Source organism: Cryptotermes secundus, unplaced genomic scaffold (genome assembly GCF_002891405.2).
Source record: "Cryptotermes secundus unplaced genomic scaffold, Csec_1.0 scaffold70, whole genome shotgun sequence".
Lineage (NCBI taxonomy): Eukaryota > Metazoa > Arthropoda > Insecta > Blattodea > Kalotermitidae > Cryptotermes > Cryptotermes secundus.
This window is the reverse complement of record NW_019734964.1, coordinates 4,180,295-4,203,882: the sequence shown is the minus strand read 5'-3', so window position 1 is coordinate 4,203,882 and position 23,588 is coordinate 4,180,295. Positions and strand designations below refer to the sequence as shown.

The following is a 23,588-nucleotide window of genomic DNA, read 5'->3' as shown; positions in this document are numbered from 1 at the left end:
CCCCATAGCCCCCCCCCCCCCTGGCCAACACACTTTCAACACAAGATTTCTTCCCGGCTAATCTCCAAATACCAAATGTGTATGTATGCTGCCTCAGTAGTTGTCCTTAAGAGCAAGAAGAATGCAAGTAAGAAACTCATCCATTTATACACTTGTTGACTCAACCACATTCCCACCATCAAACAAGTCATCCACATTACAAAGTATATATACATATACATATGTACATACCCATTAAATCATACACAAGCAAACTTGATCATTTACCCCACTTCACTTCTTTAATATTTACTATCATTGCATTATACAAACCAATCTATATGCAAAGCCACAGCTGACCTCCATTTCAATTCATATGATTTTATTGTATTAATACTTAATTTTATGACATATCTTTAGTTTAAAGAATGGATTCATTTTAATTTGCAATTCAGTGATATGTATTTTGTACTTCTTTTGGCTTATTTTGGACTTCACCCATCGTCCGGTATATAAAAGACAAAAAAAACCATGACGTTTCGGAGACTGGATCTGTCTCCGTCTTCAGGTGGATAGGGAAGGGTAAACCTACTCAGTTGGGCCCCTTAGAAAGAGCTAGTCTCAATCACTGGACTGTAGCTCTTTCTAAGGGGCCCAACTGAGTAGGTTTACCCTTCCCTATCCACCTGAAGACGGAGACAGATGCAGTCTCCGAAACGTCGTGGTTTTTTTGTCTTTTATATACCGGACGATGGGCGAAGTCCAAAAGAAGCCAAAAGAAGTACAGTATACACCATCGTCAGAATCCTTTGAAGTCTCTCTGATATGTATTTTATTTATGTATCATCTGATGGTAATTTGTAGATGTTAATGACATTTATATTTTGTGCTTTGTACAGACTATTTCTAAGAGAATCAGTAAAGATTGATTTCAGCCTTTGTAATTTAGAGTTTATATTTTATATATTTATATTTTACACCTAATATGAGATTTAATTGAACTCTGTTTTAGCGATGAAACATGAAGGCATTTAAGGAAATAAATTTAAGAAGGTTAATTTGTTGGTCAATTTTATTTTCTAAGTAGAAATGAAAGGAGTACAAACTTCCTTTCTCTTCACTTTAATAAAATAAAGTTAACTCATTAAACATAAAAGTTATCCCAGAACTGGGAATTGGTACAAGTTTTACATGTTCTGATGTGTGATAAGTAATGACAATATATTTGTGCAATAACACTGAACACTATGTAGAACATCCCGTTAGCTGCTGTTTGGTTCATTTACTCAGTGGATATTGGTGAGAATTCAACTGCATTTATTTCTAATCTGTAGCCATGTGGTGAAATGATGTACGGTATTTCAAAGTGGAGACTGAAACAAAGCATAAGAAGGGAATTATTTCATGGAATTCAGAAGCTCTACTTACTAATACTCTTATGTGGTTCTAATTGTATTCTTCACAGGGCTAATGAAATCAAGGAGGATGAGAATTACGGGGCATGTAGCATGTAGTATGTCCAGTACAGATGGGAAATGCATACAGAATTCTAGTCAGGAACCCTCAAGGGGATAGCCATGTGCGAGGCATAGAAGTAGATGAGATGATATTATTAAAATGGATCTCAAGAGAAGTATGATATAACAATATGGACTCCATTCATCTGGCTCAGGATAAAGTCCAGTGGCAGGCTCTTGTGGACACTGTAATAAACCTTCAGGTTCAATGAAAAGGGAAAAAGAGCTTGAAAAACTGAGATTATGTAGAATAACTCTGCTGTGTGTGTTACCTTGTCATAAATGTATCATGAGAGTATTTTCTTAGGACATTGTAGTCTTTTTAAGAAAAATTTATGACATTTCAGTAACTGGTCACATTAGCCGTGGAAACAAGGCCTAACAATAAGGACTAACTTTAAACAGGCAGCACAGTATATATATATATATATCTGTTTTGTCTGCCTGAAGAAAGAAACAGGGCCACCATCCAAAACATACACAGTTTTATCCAGACTGTGAATGGTGTCCAAAGAAAATTCAACCAGAATGAAATCTGCTGTGGTTAATCAATCTGGCTAACTAGTTTATTCTTTAATGACACAATATGTTCTGTTGTGTAGTCACTTCAGAACAAACTGGCCAACTAGATAATTACCCTACTTCATAATACACTGTCTTTCCTGAACAGTTTATGGTTACTTAGGTAATCAAGAAATTTCCCTCTTTTATGAAAACCAGTTTCTCTCATGTTTGCTCGATTGTGCCCTGTTTTGGTCTAATTTAATCAGTTTGAAATTAGAGGTTCTCATGGCAGTGAATATTAAGACTGTGGTCTTTTTGAATGTGATGTAGTGAAATTTTGTAGATATTGGTAGATACCAATATTTTCTAGGAATTTTCTGCCTCCATCTTAAAGGTAGAAGAGTGAAACTATGTAGAAGCACAGCTCAGAAGAATATAATCTTAATACAATCCAGTCCTCATCTTTAGAGATTCCTTCCATCTGTGTGTAGGTGTCTCAAGTGCACTCCTTCCTTGAGGCTTTCCAGCCATACTTCATATGCATACTTTTTTCACTCTTACATATTATTTTTTTATTTCAAAATACAGACATTAGGATACATTATATGCCATTTGCCGATGCTGCTCTTGGCTTTTGTTATTATTGACTGTTGAATTTTTTACTTTTTATTATGCTCTTTTTATATACATGTATGATTCACGCAAAAACATTTGCAGCATATGTGGTCTGATAGTAAAGTTCGCGAACTCATTGTGGTAACATGCCTCATTGCTGAGTATCACTGTGGTCGCCTTTATAGTACTCCCCTTGTGAAGCTATGCATGTATGCCAGTACCTAGTCCACCCTCCAAAACAATTTTGGAACTGGTTTTGTTGAATTGCCTTCAGAGCTGCCATCATGTTACTCCTGATGTCATCAGTGATATCAAATTGCCTACCTTTCAATATTTCTTTAATCTTAGGGAACAGAAAAATGTCACTGGAGGCTAGATCTGGTGAATAGGGAGGGTATTCCAGCACAGTTATTTGTTTACTACTTAAAAATTCCTCACAGAGTGCCGTGGGGGCAGGTCCTTTGGTCCCATTTTTGCACACACCTTCCTCATGTCAGGATCTCCAGTTAATGTTAGCTTGCTCTATTATGCTCCTGACAGTCACGCACAATTTGACTGAAAGACTGGCATAGATCAACAACAAGACAAGTGTGAAATGCTGATATGCCAGTGTCATCAAATCATGCTGAGGTTTCTGACCACTGCTGCCATAGCAAGCACATGGCAAGTTTGCAAACTTTATTGTCAGACCTCTTATTTATTTACACTGTGTGTAATGAACACATGCCAAAGAGCTGGTATGCTCTGTGACCAAGTAAATAGTAATTGTTTAACTGGATTATGAATGATATCATGGCACATGCATAAGGATGTATTTAATTTAGTGTATATCTATTGAAACTTCAGTAACGTGTGCATATATGAATGCATGCACTAATCACAGAATCTGGTAATAAACTATATCATTGTTAGTCTATCCAGATGATAATAGGTGATGAACTGGGAAATTGACTTAAGTGCCAATGCTTCTGAATTGTTGACTTGTATTCAGAAAGTTCCCAGTTTGAATCCTGAATCTTGACTGGGGTACCAGTTATCTTGACTGAGGTTTTTTGTGGGTTTCCCTCAGTCCCTCCAGGGAAATGCTGGGTAAGTACCTCAACTTAGGTTATGGCTGCTTCCTTCAAAATCATTTTCAGTTCATTATTCGGTCTGAAATGTTAAGAACGTAATTAAATAAATCATAAATAAATAAGTGAAATAAGTAAATGCTATGACATTTCACTGATATCTGCTTTACTTAATGAATTCAAGAACATACACAGGTTGGTATATGCATGTATACATTTCCTTTTGTTGTAAAACTAGCAATAGATTCAAAAAGGAATTAGTGTAGTAACCTTTTTTCAAAGTAGAACACGGCGGTACAGTGGCACCCCTGGGTCACGATAAGGGTGGTCCAGTAACTGGGTCAGTACCTGTACTTCATCACGGGGTGAGATAACCTGTTAAAGGAAAGTGATTCATGAGGATGAATCTTGTTGTGATCCATTAAAGATTTATGACAGTGGTCAGTTATTCATTATAAAATTATATCCTTGGACGTGGTCTTAGGTACATTTAAATTATTTGTTATTTCAGAGGCTGATCTGCTTACATTGTAAGGTACATGAAGGTGAGAGGATCCTATGCAGCTGGGCCCATTAAATAAAGCTATTCTCAACCATTGCTGTTTCCAAAACAATATGTAATTTAAATGTACCCTTTAATCTTTAAGGAATGCATCGTATTGTGTGTTTATACTGTATATAAATTTCATAATACTTTCTGTCAAACACAGCAATTCACCAAATAACTCACCCACAATCCATTATGTACAACTCACTGAGCGAGTTATTTGGTGAATTGTTATGTTTGACAGGAATTATTATGAAATTTATATATAGTTTAAATAGACATATGGTTATGGACAGTTCCACTGTCGGTCACTGTACAGTGATAGAAATTAACTTTGTATAATGGGCATGACCGAATAGATCCTTTCCCATTTTTACACCTTGTGATAGAAGCAGAGGAAGCTGATGTCATATAATTTAAATATATTTAAGACAGAGGAAAATGTTGAATATAATAATTTTATAATGAATCTTGTTTCATTAACTGAATATATTCATCGCTACTGTACTAATATGTTATGTTTCCTTATATGGTTTACATATTTACTGATCAATATATCATTTATTTTGAAAGCAAAAATATAACAATCATGAATATGTATAATAATGTACTTTATAAGTCTGTGTGTTTTTGTTTTGTGCTCATATTTTTAAGTAAATAGCATGGTTCATTGTGTTTGATCTTACTGCATGCATAACAATATTAACATACACTTACTTATCAGGTTTAGTTACTGGTCAAATAGCTTACCTTCAGTTAGAGAGGTACTTTATTCAGATCCCAGTCTGGATCTTCACACTTGGGTTTTTCAGTCCTCTCCAGTCCAATGCTAAGACAGTGCTTTAAATTTGTCACACCCCACGTCTGTCCCTCCCAACTTATTATCCATAACTGTGCAAGTTGGATCAAGCAGTAACACGTAAACTTCCTGAGGTTTATTACCATGTTCACAAGAGCCCTTCACTGGTCCCTATGCTGAGCCAGATTGATCCAGTCCATACTTCCCCATCCTGTTTCTCTAAAATCCATTTTAATATTGTCCACCCACCTATGTCCTGGTCTTCTTATTGGTCTCTTTCTTTCTTTCTTTCTTTCCCACCAATATCCTATATGCAGTCCTCTTCTCCCCATTCGTGCTACATGTCTTGCCTATTTCATCCTTCTTGATTTAGTCGTTCTAATTATACGTGGTGAAGAGTACAAGCTATGAAGCTTCTCATTATGCAGTTTTCTCCAATCTCCTATCACTTCATCCCACTTTGGTCCAAATATTCTCCTCAGCAACCTGTCCTCTAACACCCTCAGTCTATATTCCTCCCCTAATGTCAGAGACAAAGTTTTGCACCCATACAGAACCACAGGCAAAATTATAGTTTTGTATGTTCTATTTTTTATGTTGTTAGATAGCAGGTAAGAAGGCAAATGATACTGGACTGAAGGTAGCAAGCATTACTGAATTCAAGGAGTAACACGTATGGCTTCAATCTCAGTCAGGACACTGACTCTCCTAACTGAGGGTTTTTATGGTTTTATTCAGTCCTTCCTGGAAAATTCTTTATGTAAATTAGGCCATGACCACTTCATTCTACATCCTTTACAATTTATTATTAACTAACGTCTGATCCATTGATGATATACAGTTTGAGTTACTGACACTGTCTTAAAGTAAAATATAAACAAATACATTATTATTCCCATTCATTTTGCTGTGTTGTTTTATTTGATGCTAAATATCATCTGTTGTTGATACGGCATCATCAAATAATGGAAGAAATAAGTAGTGCATATACATATAACAGTCATTTGAATGTTGATGGTTTGTAATTATATTAGTCTCAAAAATATCTTTGCTTTTCATTATAAAAAGTCCTAACTAAAAATTACAGGGTTATGTCTTAACTTCTCAGACTGTGATAACACAGCTGTGTAGGTGAAAATAACACTTATTTCTCATCACACCATCAAGCCTAGATACTTGAACCATATCAGGCATGAATAAGCAGATCTCAGTCTGAGTAAACAGTTTTGTGCTTATCCACCTATGCTACCAAAAAGCAACATAAGGTAAGGAAGATGAAGAAGACAAGAAATAAATGTTAATATCTTTCATGTGAACTCTGTCCTTTTATTACGTACAAAACATTAATGACATAATATTGTTTGTGTTCATGATTACTTTCATCTAAAAAGAATAAAAGAACAGAGAATTTCAAATAATACAAGAATCAGTCTGGTATCAATTAAGAATTTAATTTGGGGTCTTATTTGTGAGCATTCCTCATACTATGACATTGTGTTTGTTTAAAGGTCCTTTCATCCACTTATTGACCATGATATGAATGAATGTGTTTCGTATTCTGTCCATTATCTTCACTTGAAGAATTATTACCTTGAAGTGTCTTATGTGTGATACTTTATGCAGAAGAATGTCTTTGAATGTTTGACACCATGTGTCTTCTTCAGGTGAATTCTTGTATGATTAATTTACAATTCAGTACAATACATAAATTTTCATTTGAAGATATACTGCCTTTAGTTTCAGTTGAGTTATTTTACATTAGTTCATTCATTCATTCATTCATTCATTCATTTGTGAATCACAACTTTATTTTTAATGTTGCTTGCACTTAGGCACAATTAATATATTGTATGTTAGGTATCTGTACTCATTTTATCTTCTTGGTTATCTTTTGATCATTTTTATATGCATCGGGTTAAGGTTGACATATCAAATCTTACAAAAACATAATTACTTTTTTGAATCCCATCAGCCTTTGTTTGCCTTCCAGTCTGTGAAATATTCCAGTACTGCATTGGAAAATGCTCTTTGTGTCAAAGCTATGTGTCTTGTAGTTTCTGCCATCATTTGAACCTTCAGTTGTTTGCAGTTTTGCATGCATTAGCCATAAATAAATATAATATGTGTTGTATGTGCTAATACAAGGTGGTTCAAATATGACCGGGACTGATTTTTTTAACCATAATTGCCAAACACTTAGTTAGTTATTGGAGAGGGTGGGTTTCCCCATGCACTGAGACCTGTATTGGTCCATTGTGCTTCCCTCTATGATTTCTACCAGTATCTATATCCTACTGGTTCTGGTGCTTACCATCAGTCCCGCCGAGCCAGCGAGACCGGCTCTACTAGCTGAGAGGTATCTATAATGCTTCCCCCATCTACCAGAGGTATTAGAGACTGCTGTTGTGCAGGAAACGTCCGTTAATTTGGCTCGGTGACCTCCTTTGGAGATATGAGGTTCTTTTACGTGCCGAAAAACTATGACACGGGACTCACGGCTTAAAGTCCCTCCCGTAGGACTTGTTCCCTGAATTTTTCCGCCCTTAAAAATTCGATGACCTCCGCCGGGTATTTGAACCCACGTAGTACGAGTCATGAGGTGGGAACATTACCTCTAGACTACGGAGGCCGCTTGCCAAACACTTACTTGCACATATCAGTCTTCAACGTACTCCCCTCTGGAGTCAACACATTTTCTCCAACGTTCTGGAAGCATCCTGATGCCCTTTTCAAAAAAAGGCTTGTGGTTGGCGGCGTATCCACTCCCAGACAGTCTGGATGACGGCTTCATTGTCCAAAAACCGCATGCCTTGCAAGTCTGATTTGAGCCTTCTGAACAGATAGAAATCACTTGGGGCCAAATCGGGACTGTACGGCGGATGTGTCAGAATGTTCCATTTCAATTTCTGGAGTGTTTTCATTGTTATTTTGGCCATATGGGGTCATGCATTGTCTTGAAGGAAGGCTACCCGCTTTCCACCTGTCTTCCACTTGGATCGGAACTTTTCCTTCACGTCTATTACCAGGAAGTCTGAATAATAAGCTGTATTGACTGTTCTGGCATCTGTCAGAAAGTCTACATGGATAACCCCCTGCCAGTCCCAGAAGAACGTTGCCATCACATTTCCTGCCGAATGGCTTCTCCGCACGCTCTTGGCTTTGGGAGAACTGGTATGCTGCCACTCGCGTGATGACTGCTGGGACTTGGGAAGAAGTAGTGCACCCATGTTTCATCGGTGGTCACTATAGACTTCAAAAATGCATCACCATCATCTTCAAACTGCTGTAGGAAACGACTGGCAGCATGCATGCACACCGTTTTGTTCACATCCATCAAAGTGCGTCGTACCCACCGTGCATTCACCTTGCGATAGTGCAGGTGGTATTTCACGATATCTTCTACACTACCAGCACTGATGGACAGCATTGCTCCAAGTTCCTTGATAGTGATGTGCATATTCTCACGAATAAGTGCGTCTGCACGATCAGTGTTTGGCTCGGTGACAGATGTTCGCGGCTGACGATCATGCGTTTCATTCTCCATGCACTCTCTGCCCTCTCTGAAGCACTTACACCACTCAAACACACGGGTCCATGAGAGACACTCTTCCCCCTACTGTTGTTGGAGCCTGTGGTGAATTTCAGCGGATGGCACATTTTCTCCAAGGAGGAATTTGATCACAATACGTTGTTCCACGCTCCACGGTACCTTCCATTCGCTTATCACTCTAGCAACTCCCATACAGGACTGAACAGGTTCTAATCCGAAGAGGAGGGAGGGTGGAGGTTGTGGCTTCACTCTCTTGAGGTCACACAGCTGCTGCGCAGTGAGGCTTGTTTACACACAAATCAGTCCCGGTCATATTTGAACCACCTTGCATTTACTTCAGTGTTGCCTGAAGACTTGTTCTGTTTCATAAGCACATGCACTAAACTGTATAAGCAGAATCATGCACTAGCTTGTTGACATTATCAATACTTGCTTGACGCTTCCTGGAGACCATGAATCTCTTGTCCTTTGCAGATCCTCCCCATTGGCTGCTGTCTCTCTTTTGTGCAGGGTACATGGGGTACTGCTGAGGGGTAGACAGCATTGGGTAATAGTATCCCCCACGCCTCTCCAGGCGATATCGATGAGGGGTAGCTGATGGATTTGATACTGGTCCTTCCAGCCATCCACCTCATGGAAACATATGAGTGTTCTCAAGTATTTGACATTTAGCTTCTTTTAACACTTTCCAAAGTTTGTCTGTGCATTAATGGTGAACAGTGAGTTTCATTAAACTTATTTAACCAGGTGTGACTTCTGCGTCATTTGCAAGGGAAACTGAACCTTAAGTTCAATTTCAAAATAAATGCAATACGTTAATTTTGAATTTAATCTTCCTTTAATTTCTTGGAAGATTCTGTTGCCTTTTTAAATTAATGAGAATGGAAAGGTGGTCTTTAATTGAACAGACATATTTTTTTCAAATTTATACTTCCTGCTTTTGTATACCTTATTGGTCTTGATGTTCATTTAGTGAAGATACAAACCCGTTGTTGCTAAGCTGTTCACATTACAAATATCTCTTCATATGGTCACAAAATACTTTTCATATATATTTATTTAATATTGATATCTAGAAAAAGATGTTTAAAATAAAACTTAGTGACTTAATTGTATCGTATTTTATATTATGTAACATCTTTTTATTTGCTGAACCGTTATTGAGGAAATAATGTTTATTTTGAGCTTCATGTAATAGTAGAGATTGTATTGACCAACACAAATCAAAATTAAATTTACCACATATCCTTGGTACAGACACCAATTTAGAATGTCATTTAAATCCATTTAGTAGTGTCACAGAAAAGGAACCTGTGACTATGAGACAGATGAACCTTTCCATGNGTGGAATGAAGATTGGCAGGGGAAACCGAAGTACTCGGAGAAAACCTGCCCCAGCGCCACTTTGTCCACCACAAATCCCACTTGACCAGACCCGGGATCGAACCTGGGTCGCCGCGGTGGGAAGCCAGCGACTAACCGCTTGACCTATGGCACGGCCTACTTACTTACTTACTTACTTACTTACGGAGCTGAGCCCTTCTTGAGGAGAAGCCAAATCTGCAGCTACTCAAGAATTTCACAGCATTTTATGGAACCCGAAAGTTCATTACCATGTTCACAAGAGCCCTTCACTGGTCCCTATCCTGGGCTAGATCAATCAAATCCATACCATCCCATCCTATCTCTCTCAGATGCATTTTAATATTGTCCACCCACCTATGCCTTGGTCTTCCCAATGTTTCCTTCCTTCCAACTTTCCCAACAATATTCTACATGCATTCTTCTTTCCCCCCATTTGTGCTACATGCCCTTCCCACCTAATCCTACTTGACTTGATCATTCTAATTGTACTTGGAGAAGAGTACAAGTTATGAAGCTTTCTTTATGCATACTTTACTATAATTTGGCCATAGTTTTGTTATCCCTCCTATCAGTGCTCAGCTCTGATCACATCAAAACAGCATTTGCTGAGGGCGATATCAACGTTGTCTGCCTCTGAAGAACGCTGGCTAGAATTCCTGACTCTATTTTCACTCTGCAGTGAATGGAGGTGAAATAAAGGTACGACAGCTCTAGTTTAGAGGTTTCTAATTCACATGCATACATGGTCAAGGATAATTAAATAATGGCTCCATTGAGCTGTGGGGTGTGACTGAGATCCCTTGGTACTTGGGTCATCAGTAGCCCACTGTATTAGCTCCTTACGATGGGAAGAAGAAATGGAGCACTTGTTGGAATGAGAATTGAATAAGGAAACTAGATTACTTGAAGAAAATCTGTCCTAACTGCAACTTTATACACACGAATCCCACATGAAGTGACCTGGAATTGATTCTGGGCCATCACATTGAAAAGTTAGCATCTACTGGCCTGAGCTGCAGCTTGGCCAAAAAAACTGGATACTAATTAGTACCATTAATTAGCTTTACCTCTGGAGAAATATCACTGGAATACATAGAATGAGAGGCAGCTTTGAGCTTCATTGTGACAGGAAAACCAAGCTTTAATGTTTGCAGTCTGTATGGTGCAACACCTGCAAATTCGTTGGTGCTATAAATGATAGCCCGTCATTGGGCCATGTTTTCATTAACCCAATTCAGTTATTAACCTAATTTTAATATGATCCCCCAGTCATCATCTTGGTCCTTCAAGTGCTGGTGTACCATATAATTTGACATGTTTTCATAGCAGAATGAGATGGACAGTGGGAAATAAGCTTACCATCAATTTGAGATGTATCTTCGTCATCTTCACCCCCTTCATCACCTTCCTCTCCTCTGAAAGATTCAGGCGTGTCTAGACCATAATAGCTGAACCAAGCTGGATCCAGCCTGACAAAGAATCAACAAGTTGCATTTTACAAATCATGTTATGGTCCATGTCACACTAAATTTGTGGTTATTTATCATCAGGAAGTGATGATAAAGTGACCTGAAGTTCTGATGAATACGTGAAACCTTTTGAAATGGCCCAAAATATTTGTCATCATTGAACTGTATGGAAAATATGTAGCAAGGAAGGCGAACATAGAATGATACAAGAGTTGTATCATATTATTTTTAAATAAATATTATTCCAATATGTATTAGATAAAACTTTGAAATGTAAATAACACTCAAATTAAAAAAAAATGAAATATACTCATGTAATTAAAAAGAAATAATGAAAATGAGGTTTCAGATCATGCCAGAAAAGTTTACTACAGTACTTGCATGGCAGTTTTATAACTCCTATGCTGCAAATATTAGCAAGAGTATAGAGTAAATTTCGTAATATCTTCGGATGTTCTCTAGTAGGTTCATAGTAGAAAACAAGAAAGTTACAATTTTATGTATGCTACAAGATGTCTTGTAATTTGATCCTGGGACACTAATAGAAACATAAAGTTCTGGGGTTTAGCTTTTCATTTGTTTGTCAGCTTGCCAGTTGTTGCAGTCGCTTAATATAAAACCTCTTCATATTGTTATGCCCTCAAATACAATACCTAGGGTTATTACTCCAATTTCATAGCTCTTTGACCAACCTGCATAGGAAGGCTGCGCCATAGCTCAAGTGGTTAGTTGCTGGCTTCCCACCATGGCAGCCCGGGTTCAAGCCCGGGTCTGGTAAAGTGGGATTTGTGGTGGACAAAGTGGCGCTGGGGCAGGTTTTCTCTGAGTACTTTGGTTTCCCCTGCCAATCTTTATTCCACCAAATTCTCCAGCATCATAATCACCTAGTGCAGGTACAATAGGCCAATGAGTGGCCAATGTGCTGAGTGGACCCAGCTGGACTCCACCCCCCACTATGCAAAACCTGAGTAAGACCTTTATAAGCAGGAGGAATGGGGCTGTCTCCCTTCCACCTGTATTTCTGTCATTCACAAATAATAATTGTATCATGGCATAGAGATTCGTTACTTGACAAATACCTCAAAACCAACAAGACAACAGCCGTTGCTATGCAACAGCATTGTAATCTTGCCTCTACAACACTAGAGTTACTGTTGGAAATAGTGTTTTCTACTTGGTCTTGGCAAAGGGGTTATAAGGAAGGTGGGGTAGAATACCTCCACCATGCCCCTGCAAGTCATAGGAGGCAATGAAAAGGGAAGGGCCAGCAGCATATACAAATGACAGACCCATCCTTTCATCAGAGAGGGCACCCCACAAAACCAAGATCGTAACTGTCAAACAGAATAAATATCTGATCATGAGCCTCAGTTGCGGCTTGACACGAAGACCTACTGACTGACTGATCAACTGTCAGTCACAATGTGACTTTGACTTTGACTTGAACCCAGTTCAGTTGAAAGTCATCTTGTGAAAAGAAGACTAGGGGGTTGGTGTGAAATAGCCGCCAGCCTGGGAGTTGTCAGTTGAGAGATAGTTCTGTACCTGAGGCTGTGGAGAAAATAGTTGCAAGAGTGCTCAGTTGAAAGTTAGGCAATGAAGAGACGATTTTATGTGTAATGTTTGAATGTGAATTCAGTGAGGCTGTTATAGTTCGCATATTAAAATCTGTTGCCAGTTAACAGCTAGTGGATACTGTAACAGACTGAGAACACTAGTCTGTGTATGCTGTGGTGATTTGTAAAGCGTGGAGATCAGCGATAATGTAAAAGTTTGTAGTTCCGAGTGGTGTGTATAGGTGGTCAGTCGCAGATCCAAACCCTGCCTACAGTCACAAACGTACATATTAAAGTGTTCTAAAAACGCAACAAAGATTTTAAATGCAAAGTTGATGAGAAATTTTGTTGTTGCTCAGTGTGTTCAGTGATAATACATTGGTCTTGTTTACTTGGGTACCTGATTCATGTCTAGTCCAATATTGGCTATCTTTGACAAATATTTGGAGAGTCCTCAGTTAATCCAGCTAAATAATAGGACAGTGTTGTGAAGGATGCCGCATTTGCTTCTTCCTTGTCAGTCCTTTCTAAATTATGGTCTTCCTCTTGCATTGTTTGATATTAGGTAGACTCTGTAATTCTTGTAACATAGTTATATAGTGTACAATGAAAGAAGGAATTTTATCTTGTGATTGAATCCATACAAAGACGTCTGCATTACCTTTGGTTGTTGTCAGCCTTGATACGATGTTCAGCTTCCCACAGTGACAACACAGTGAGGACATCTTCAGGATCAAGCCCAAGGTCTCGCTTCAGCCTGGCTCTGCTGCTGGTGAGGTCATCAGTAGGCAACACAAACGGCAACTCAGGCCGGTAGCTGAAATTAATGTTGTCAGTCTGTGTGTCATAAAATGAGCTGCAGATATTTACCTGACTTTATTAAAGTAAAATTACCCCACTTCATGTTACAGATGAGTCACTGAATGTAGGTGAAGGTAAAGTTATCTTTTTGCATGGAGCAAAATTCTTATATTAAAGTTAATTGTTGTTCAGCTAGTCAAGAAATTCAGTGCCTTTATATAGCCTAAAGATTCATTACTGTGTTCACAAAAGCCCATACTGGCCCTCCTTGAGCCAGATGAAACTAGTCTAGGCCCTGTTAGGTCTAAAAATTTTGTAACAGTGGTATATTAATACAAATATATTATGTTTCGGGACATTATCCATTGTCCTCTTTTTACTTTAAACACAACATTTTGGAGACTGGATTCTGTCTTCATCTTCAGGTGTAACCTACTCAGGACACCAGCACAAGATAGGGTATATAAACCAAGCACAGCACAAACCATCCATGAGTGTTAAGACAAATATTAAAAACCTTAAAAAAATTCATATTCATGAGGCCTAGAACCTATGTCCATGCTCTGTTTGAAAACTGTTGTTGTTTAAAGTCAGAGTACTATCAGAATAGAAGTCATCACTAAAGAGATAAATTCCTTCTTTGATTCATATTTTGATGCTCAAAACTTTGCCAAGAAGTCCTTGAGTACAAATATTTGTTTTATTCAGATTTTACCTGCGTTTTGATGGTGGTTGATATGTGAGATGTTGATTGCGTTTCCTTTCATTTGATCCCCCATAGTAGCGATATTGGTTCACTGCACCTGAAAGAAATTAATTGATCCATTAAGGGAAGAAAAGGGGGGAAAAAAACATAAATCTATCCCTGTAACAGGCTTTTAAGGTTGATAGGGTTGTGTGATATCAAGGCTTCCACATTTTCTCTAGACAGTCAGTTCCCAGATGGCAGTAAGGTTGTCAGCTTTACCCTCCAGCCGCTCTTTAAACCCCCCCCCAAGGAAGATTTCTGTTAGAGGCTGAGTCAATCCCAGGGCCCTAGTGCGGCTGCAAGGATTGGGTAAATAGAAAAAATCCACCTCATTGGGCTCAAACCTGCAACCTTCCGGCTTGTAGCATAATGTCTCAACCAACTATGCTACTGCATGCCACCAATTGGTACATTAATGATACATAATTGTTTATCTCAAATGATCCACTTAGTTATTACCAAAGAAGGAAAGCTAAATATAAAATTTGTGCAGATGGAATGTTTTTTGTTTTATATTCTACAAAAATTACCTTTACAAAAGTTGCATATATTTCTAATATACAGTACCTCACAGAATTTCAGGAATCTAAGTAGTGCTAATGTAGTTCCCACCTGAGAAGTTCTCACAAGTGTCATATTGTTATTTTTATGACAGGATATTAAACATCAATAAAATAGGGTGGCCTATAATACTAGGATATTCATACCAAGTTTCATGAAAATTCATCATTTGATTGAAAAGTTATTTGAGGTGTACAAACATGTGGACATTATAGTATGGACATTTCTTTCCATATAAATAAAAGAAAGTAGGCTAAAAAGTGTCCATTAGAGTTTAAATAAGTCAGACACCTGAATAGTTGAATGAATTTGGACAATATTACCTTAGTTGGCACAATGTCAGAATAACATACAAGGAAATGGCATCTACAGCTGATAACTTACCAGGGTCACCATACAGTTCAGACTTGAGGAGAGCATTCTCAACATGTTTATCAAGTGCTGCCTTCCCCACACCATACTGGTAACCCTTCTCATATTGTGACACAGTTTTTCCATTACCCTGGCCCTCTTGCTGATCAACCAAGTCTCCATTGCCTAATTCCTGGGAGTATTGAACCCTCTGGCCTCCTGGATAATGTATGTTTCGCCCTGTTGATTTTCCCTCATTGCCATGCTGCTCATGATGTCCAATTTTGTTCCCATTGTCCCATGCCTTACTGATTCTTGATATGGCAATTGGTAGTGCAGTTGGAAGTTCATCCTTATCATGCTTGCTTGAGGCTGGAATGATTTTGGATATTATGATGATTTATTTTTGCTGATTTCAGAACTAAGGGTGGTAATTGTTAGAGGAATCTCATGAAATCAAAATGTAAACATTTTAAAAATATAAATACCAAGAAAATATACAACTATTATGTTTCTAGACATTATCTATTATCCTTTTTTTTTATTTAAAACAGTGTTTGGGAGACTGGATTCTGTCTCCGTCTCCAGGTGGAACCTACCCAGTTGGGCCCAATTGATAGAGCTAATCCATATTTCCAGAGATAGGGACTCTCTCTGTCAATTAGGTCCAACTGGGTATTTTCTGAAGATGGAGACAGAATCCAATCTTCAAAACGTTGTGTTCTAAATAAAAGCAGGATGATGGATAATGTCCAGAAACACAATAGTTGTATTAATAGACCATCATCACAAACTTTTAAAAGAAATATACTTTCACAGCATATAAGAGGATTATGCACATTATTTACAATCTAAGAACCCAATGTAGTCCCTCTTGGGACAAAGGCCAGCAGAAAATTACTGCTGTGCTCAGAGTAGTCACAACCTCTCCTCTCATCAAAGAGGAGGTCCCATTTCAAACCATATAATTATATCAGTGTCTATGTTGTAATTTCTGTTTATGTTACAAAATAAATTTGGATGTGAAGAGCACAGATATGCATTCTTGTGGTATGTATTCGAGATGTCAGTTCACATCATGTTTAATTTTAATTAAACTTAAAATATATGTATATATCTGAAGATGTTATGAATTTTCCCAATTTAAATATGCAGTTTGATTCAGAAACTGTCAAGAAAAAGTAAATGGTAAAAATTACAAGCCATATTTGTATGCTTTTTCTTTTGTTATTTTGCTTGTAAAACAATACATTCAAATTAAATTGTAAACGACAAAACTGTCTTAGCTATCTGTAATTTAAAATTACATTTTAAAATTTATACAGTCAAATTACAGTCTCAAGTGAATAAATGATTAAATAAACATAAGTAACACAAAAACAAGAATGCAAGTTTACACAGTTTAGTCAGGTTACTTTCCAATACATCAAATCTTCCTTATATCTGTTTGTTTTTCATTTCTATCATTATCGTGGTTCATCAGGTCTCTAACCAGTTCCGCAATACATTTTTTTTTATGTCATAATCTCTTTGTAGTCTTACCTCGCTTTTGAGTAGTGGGGTAGAATTTGTTTTCAGTTGAAGGTCGATTCTGTTGGTTTCCAAACAGCATCACCTCCTCTGCTCTCTTCACTGTAATAAGAAAATATGTCTCCATCCACTAAATCTGAATGTGCTTGTGTTTTGTGTGTACCTGACGCTGAAACGTAGCTAGGAATTTGAGGGACTGTACCTAAAGAAAATTGCTTCCTACAAATGGTGGTTTGAACGGCTGTTGTACTGCGATGTGGAACGCAAATGAAAAAACTACCACATTATCACTTTTCCTGGATAGTCTCTTTCCAAAAACAGAGATACCATGTATGCGAACCAGAAGACGTCAGATGATGCTGGATGACCTTGGGGACAGAAGAGGATATTCTTATTTGAAGGAAAAATCTTGTGATCGCATTAGGTGGAGGAACTGTTTTGGAGGAGACTGTGGACCTGCCGTTTGACAGATTACTGATGAATGAATGAATGAATGAAATGGTAGACTGTACCAGACATAGCTCAGGAGGATGAGATATGAAGTTCATACAGAATTTTGGTGGAGAAACTACTTTGATGTTCACCACTTGGAGGACAAAGAATGGGAACTGGAGGGTAATAGTAAGATGGATTCTAAATCGTATGAAATAGACTGTGAAGACATGGATGAACCCAACTAAGGATCATGTTCAGTTGTGGGCCTTTGTTTCAGTAGTGTTGAAACTTCATGTTCTACTATAAATGGACAGCATTCTTTTCCTGACAGAATTTTTATCATTTTTCTCTTCTTCATTGTGATTGCAATAGTCCTGAGGCTAAGTCAGCCACCTATCCAACAAATACTCTTTCTCACAGGGATAAACCAGGGCATTCTCCATGCAGATCTTTGCTTTTGTGCTCAAACATCTTTCTTATTCATGAAAGCCTTTGCATTATGTTAGATTCCCTCACTGTCCATGAGATACGCTCTAGTGGGTTTTCTCCATTGGTTGAAATTAGGTAACAGCCATTCTACACCACAATACCAATGATCAGAGAATCTTTTATATAATATTCTGTACTTTACAGTAAAAGTATGTTGCAATGTGTGGCATTTTTAACTAGGTAATTCATCACCTCTGTAAAGATATAACAATCATATACATTTCTTCGTTCTGTCACTCATGTGGTAATAGAGAAAAATATCATCTGTTTTTGCAAGAGTGTCTTCTGGGATGTGATACAGTGTAGTCTGGTATAAATTCATTAATGTTTCATAGGAACTTTATGCTTTTGCCATCGTGGTTGAAGAATAAGCCAAGCAAGCAATCAGCAAGAATCAGGCCCCATTGCTTGCTGGTTGCTTACATGGGTTACTCTTCAACCCTGAAGATGGAGGCAGTACATTCCCTCGAAACTTCATTGAACGTCTACCGGACTACACAATGTCACATTCCAGATGATAGTATTTGTCCAGTGTTGTGTAGCCACAATACTGATAAAGTTAAAGTAAAAGTAAAGCTATCCGTGTAACAGACCATGAAGGCCCATAGGGTTGTGAGAGGTTGAGGGTCTGCTCAATCTGCTCAAAGATGGCAGTAAGGTTGTCAGCCTTACGTGCCGTCCGCACTTTACTCCCCAGGAAAATTATTTAATTAACTTCCAGTACTCATTTCTGTTAGAGGCTGAGTAAACCCCAGGGTCATAGTGCAGCTGGAAGGATTAGATCAATTGAAAAAATCCAGTGACCTCATCGAGATTTGAACCCATGACCTTCCGGCTTGTATGCTACCACGTGCCCCCGGCCTCGATACTGATCGCATCACCAAATAGCAAACTGAGAACAAGATGGGTACACTTCACAGTCCCCAGTATGAGCACTTCAAATCTGATTGGTTCTACTTTTCTTCTGGCTCCGGCTTCCTAAGTAGAATAACCCAGGACCCATCTTCCTTTAACTAAAGCAAGATACTCCATGCATGCTTAAGAACATGCTGCTGTGTCATTGTGAACAGTGTACAAAAAGAATTCATTCCACTGATTCTGTTTATTGTTCTGCTTTTACAGTCGAGGTCAGCTGTACCTAGGTATATAATAGTACCAGTCGCCAGTCTTCCTCATGTTATATTGCCACAATATACTTCATTCCTATAAAATATAGGGGGCACACATTAGTGTAGTTGGTTGAGGCACTGTGCTACAAGCTGGAAGGTGGTGGGTTCCATTCCTGATCATGTCACTGGATTTTTCTAATTTAACTAATCCTTCCCGCTGCACTGTGGCCCTGGGGTTGATTCAGTCTCTAACAGAAATTAGTACCAGGACTGTTCCTGAGGGGTAAAGGGCAGCTGGTGCTTAAGGATGACAACCTCACTGCCATCTGTGAGCCGATTGTCTAGAAGATGTGGGATCCTCAGCATCTCACAACTCTATAGGCTTTCACGGACTGTTACAGGGATAGTTTTCCCTTTTTATACCTGTAAAATATATGGTGCTTTTTACCCTCCTCTGCCAAACGCTGTAACCGTAAAGTATCCTTAAGAAACTACATGTACTCAAGTCCGTGAGAAACCACCAGTCACTCAGCTACTCAAGAATTTCCAACATTTTATGAAACCTGAAGGTTTATTACTATGTTCACCGTAGTCTTTTACCGGTCCCCCTCCTGAGCCAGATGAATCCAATCCATACCACCCCATTCTAAGTCTTCCTAGTGTTCTCGTCTCCTCTGGCTTTCCTACCAAAACTCTGTGTTCATTTCCCTTCTCCCCATGCATGCTACATTCCCTGTCCATCTCCTCCTCCTTGACTTGATCAGTATACTTGGAGAAGAGTACAAGTTATGAAGCTCCCTATTATGCAGTTTCCTCCATCCTTATATTTGTTAATCCCTTTTTGGTCCAAATATCCTACACAGCACCATGTTCTCAAATAGGTTCAGTCTTATCATATTCCCTTAATGTCAGAGACCACGTTTCACACCCATACAAAACTACAGGCAAAATTATAGTTTTATATATTTTAATCATACGAGTTTTAGACAGCAGACGACAAGGCAAAAGATTCTGAATTGGATGGTAGCAAGCATTACTCATATTCAGTCTGCTCTTAATTTCCTGATGACTTAAATTTTGATTTGTTACTTTCATTCCAAAATATTTGAACTGTGCCACATTTCAAAGGATCTATTAAGTATCCTTATGTTATGATTTTGCCCTGTGTACTGATGACGAGACATCAACATATCAACATACAAACAATACATAATTGTAATAGTAATAATAATAATAATAATAATAATGTTTTCCTTGTGCTTAATTAAGCACACCGCCATGAAGGCGTATGGGGGCGTGGATGTATGGCTGCAGCATTCTTCACCTTGGCACTAGATGGAGGTGAGCGGTCAGCTTCACGCTCCTTCCGCTTTACCCCAAGGGAAAGAGAGAGGCTGGGTGGACCACAAAGCCGGTCTGGACGCTATGGAGAAGAGAAAAATCTCCTGCCTTTGCCGGCAATCGAACCCCGGCCATCCATCCGGTACGCCATCGCTATATCGACTGAGCTATCCTAGCTCTTAATAATAATTTTGGTTCCAAAAAAGAGACCTAATATTGCGGAGGGCGGAAGAAGTATCCATTGCCACTTAATAGAATAAAGTTTATTTCCGTGACTGTACGCTTGTGACCTCTTTGCTCTTGGTGTAGATCGATGTTTGGTTGAGGGCAGGCAAGACATGCTCCAGGTGTACTTCTGTTACTGGGGAGGGCCAGGCGGCGGACACCAGCCAATCCTTCCACCCGTGTGCTATCGATTTGTATGCCGTCACCCACCACCAACCTGATTCCTTCCCTCCTGCCCCCAAACACACCCACCTGCTACTTGTTGCTTGCGGCGTGTAATTATATGGGTGAAATAAAGAGCTTAGTTTCCTAATCTCCAACTGCGCCTCTGGCTGTGTGCTGCTGGTGTATTACTACCGCGATGTGAAGTGAATATACATGCTGGTATCGGAATAGATGGGTTTTATCATGATGTGCAGAGGAATCCCAGCGATCCAGAAGGATCGGAGTTTGCATTTTCATGAGGAAAACATGTAAATGATTATTTCGTGTTTGCTAGCGCAGAGCAAATTGAAACGTTTCCGTTACGATAGATCCAAAACCATGAGGAACAGTATCAAAGTGGACAGAGAAAGGCCACGTACATGGCGAGCAAACGACAATTTCGTTTTCTCTTTTGGCGTGTTCGCATTTCTGCAGATTTGTTGACACGTTTAAGTTATTATATAGCATCCCACAAAAAATAACGCGACCTGCATGTGTTTCTGCGCCCGTCTCGAGCACAAATAGATACATGTTTTTTAAAGCGAAAATAATTTTGGAGAAAAATTGTACAGAATAGTGAATCACGTTTTTATATCCAATGGGGGCCTATGCCTTTTCCGTAAATTTTGCGGTTTTCGAGATAATTAAGCCTTATATTTAAGCCGTGTCACAGCTCGAGAGCAAATATGGTTTAAATCAAATTTTTTTCGGACACCCTTACTTGTCCGTCCCTCCTATTTTAAGGTTGTTTATAAGAAAACGTCGGAAGTTAGCTATTCTCGAATTGCAGTGCTAGAATCAATGACAGCGAATGTGCCAGAATCATTACCTTATGCCTACATTTTCTGACGTGTCTTTTTACTTATCCAGTGTCAGTTTTCGGACTTAAGCCTAATTCTGCCATGAAATTTTATTCCGAGATAGATATCAGAAAACTTATTACAGAATAAAATTATATGAGCAGAGAAGAATAATAAACCTTCTTTCCTTCCTTTTCTTTCTTGTTTCCTCTATAGCTTAGTTGGTTGAGGCACTATGCTACAAGCCGGAAGGTCGCGGGTTCAAGTCCCGATGAGGTCATTGGATTTTTTCAATTTACCTAATCCTTCCAGCCGCACTATTACCCTGGGGTCGACTCAGCTTCTAACAGAAATAAGTACCAGGAATATTCTTGGAATGTTCTTGGGCGTAATGAGCGCCGGCGCGTAGGACTGACAACCTTATCGCCATCTATGAGCCGATTGTCTAGAAAATGTGGGAACCTCAACATCTCACAACGCTATGGGCCTCCACGGCCTGTTACAGGGGATACCTTTACTTTTTTTTTTTACTCTAAATATTTTCCATTTATTGGAGATAATTCTGCAAGTTCTAAGTTCTGTATTCTCGGGGCTGATGTAATTTTCCGCCAAATACAGTTTTCTGCTAAATCTGGTATTCCTTTTTATAAAAGCTTATTGTATAAAAGTTGTCATACTCTGAGGGCATATAGGGACGTGCACCCAAAGCTCCACTCCTTCTGCACCTAACCACCAATTGGATGTGGTTGTCAGCTTCACGCTTCGGACGCTCTATATAAATATTCATTAGTTAAGCTGTCGGCCACAAGGAATTGGTACAGACTTGTTATACATGTCGGACCTCTCAGGTCCGGAATTCCATGGATCGGCACGAGTTTAGTTTGCAGTACTATGCCCATACTTAAATGCGTTTCCTATGGGTACGCGGTAGCGTATGTAGTTGAGGCACTATGCTACAAGCCGAAAAGTCGCGGGTTCGAGTCCTGATGAGGCGACTGGATTTTTCAGTTGACCTAATCGTTCCACCTCACTATGGCCCTGGGGTCTACTCATCTAATGAGTACCAGGAATCGTCCTGGGGGGAAAGGGTGGCCGGCGCGTAAAGCTGACAACCTTACCACCATCTGTGAGCTGATTGTCTAGGAAGTGTGGGAGTCTCGATGTCTCACAACCCTATGGGCCTCCACAGCCTGCTACAAGGATGGTTTATCTTTTTTGTCGTTTCCTCTGCTTATATTAATGTATAACAAGAAATTGTGTTGCAATGGTTTTTGTTCAGGTTGTTTTGGTACCGTGAAATATTTACCATCCACGGTACATGGAACACGGAACATGTCCTCTGCAAAGTGAAATATTTTGCTGAATGTAAGATCCTCATAGCGGTGAGTATGGAGAGCACAATTTGCTGGGATGTAACGCCACGTAGTCTTCTTGCTTCGCTTTCTTCCGACCCTGACGATGGAGGCGATACGTTTATACGAAAATCTGGTTGATTTTCACCGCACTACACATTGTTATATCGCAGATCAGCGATCTGAGAGCCCCACATCCAAAGGTGTGATAGATCTGCTGTTTTCAATGTAGACGAACCATTTATGGCACGCGTAATACACGTTTATAACCCGCGAGCTTCGGTCTCTTTGACACGTGTAGAACTAATGTTTTCCTATAATCAAACATCTGAAGTGGGCTTTGTCTTTCTAGTTTTTGCCGTCGAGAAGGGAATCTTATTATGGATGTCTAGAATTCCCAGAGGAAAGCGAAATAAAATTAAAATGCTTCAGATTACTGACCTACTGAGGAATACTATCTTCTGGAATGTGACACAATATAGTCCAGTAAGAATAAACCGATGTTTCAGAGGAACATTATCTCCGTCTTAAGGGTCGAAGTGCAAGCTAAACAAGAAACTCGCTCACTCATCTTTCTGCTTTTGTTTTTCCTTGCTCTCTGATAACTTGGCTATATGTTCTTTCGAAACGTCGGTGAATTTCTACTAGGCTACACGGCGTCGCATCCCAGA

At 38.9% G+C, this 23,588-nt stretch overlaps 1 protein-coding gene across 2 annotated transcripts in view; it reads right to left on the bottom strand.

Annotated features, from left to right (window-relative positions):
* Positions 1-1,033: 1,033 nt before the first annotated feature.
* Positions 1,034-23,588, bottom strand: part of LOC111868988 (prohormone-2) — a 36,583-nt gene continuing 14,028 nt past the window's right edge. Inside the window, exons 3-10 of one of the 2 annotated variants that reach the window (XM_023860127.2) lie at positions 16,975-17,064; positions 15,466-15,804; positions 14,488-14,575; positions 13,633-13,788; positions 11,306-11,415; positions 9,015-9,211; positions 3,956-4,060; positions 1,034-1,352 (exon numbers count right to left, since the gene is read on the bottom strand). In XM_023860127.2, coding sequence (XP_023715895.1) covers positions 3,962-4,060; positions 9,015-9,211; positions 11,306-11,415; positions 13,633-13,788; positions 14,488-14,575; positions 15,466-15,804; positions 16,975-17,064 — 1,079 coding nt within the window. In that variant the 3' untranslated portion in view covers positions 1,034-1,352; positions 3,956-3,961. Of the gene's footprint in view, positions 1,353-3,955; positions 4,061-9,010; positions 9,212-11,305; positions 11,416-13,632; positions 13,789-14,487; positions 14,576-15,465; positions 15,805-16,974; positions 17,065-23,588 lie in introns of those variants that run through there. The other variant, XM_023860128.2, reaches the window with a different exon arrangement.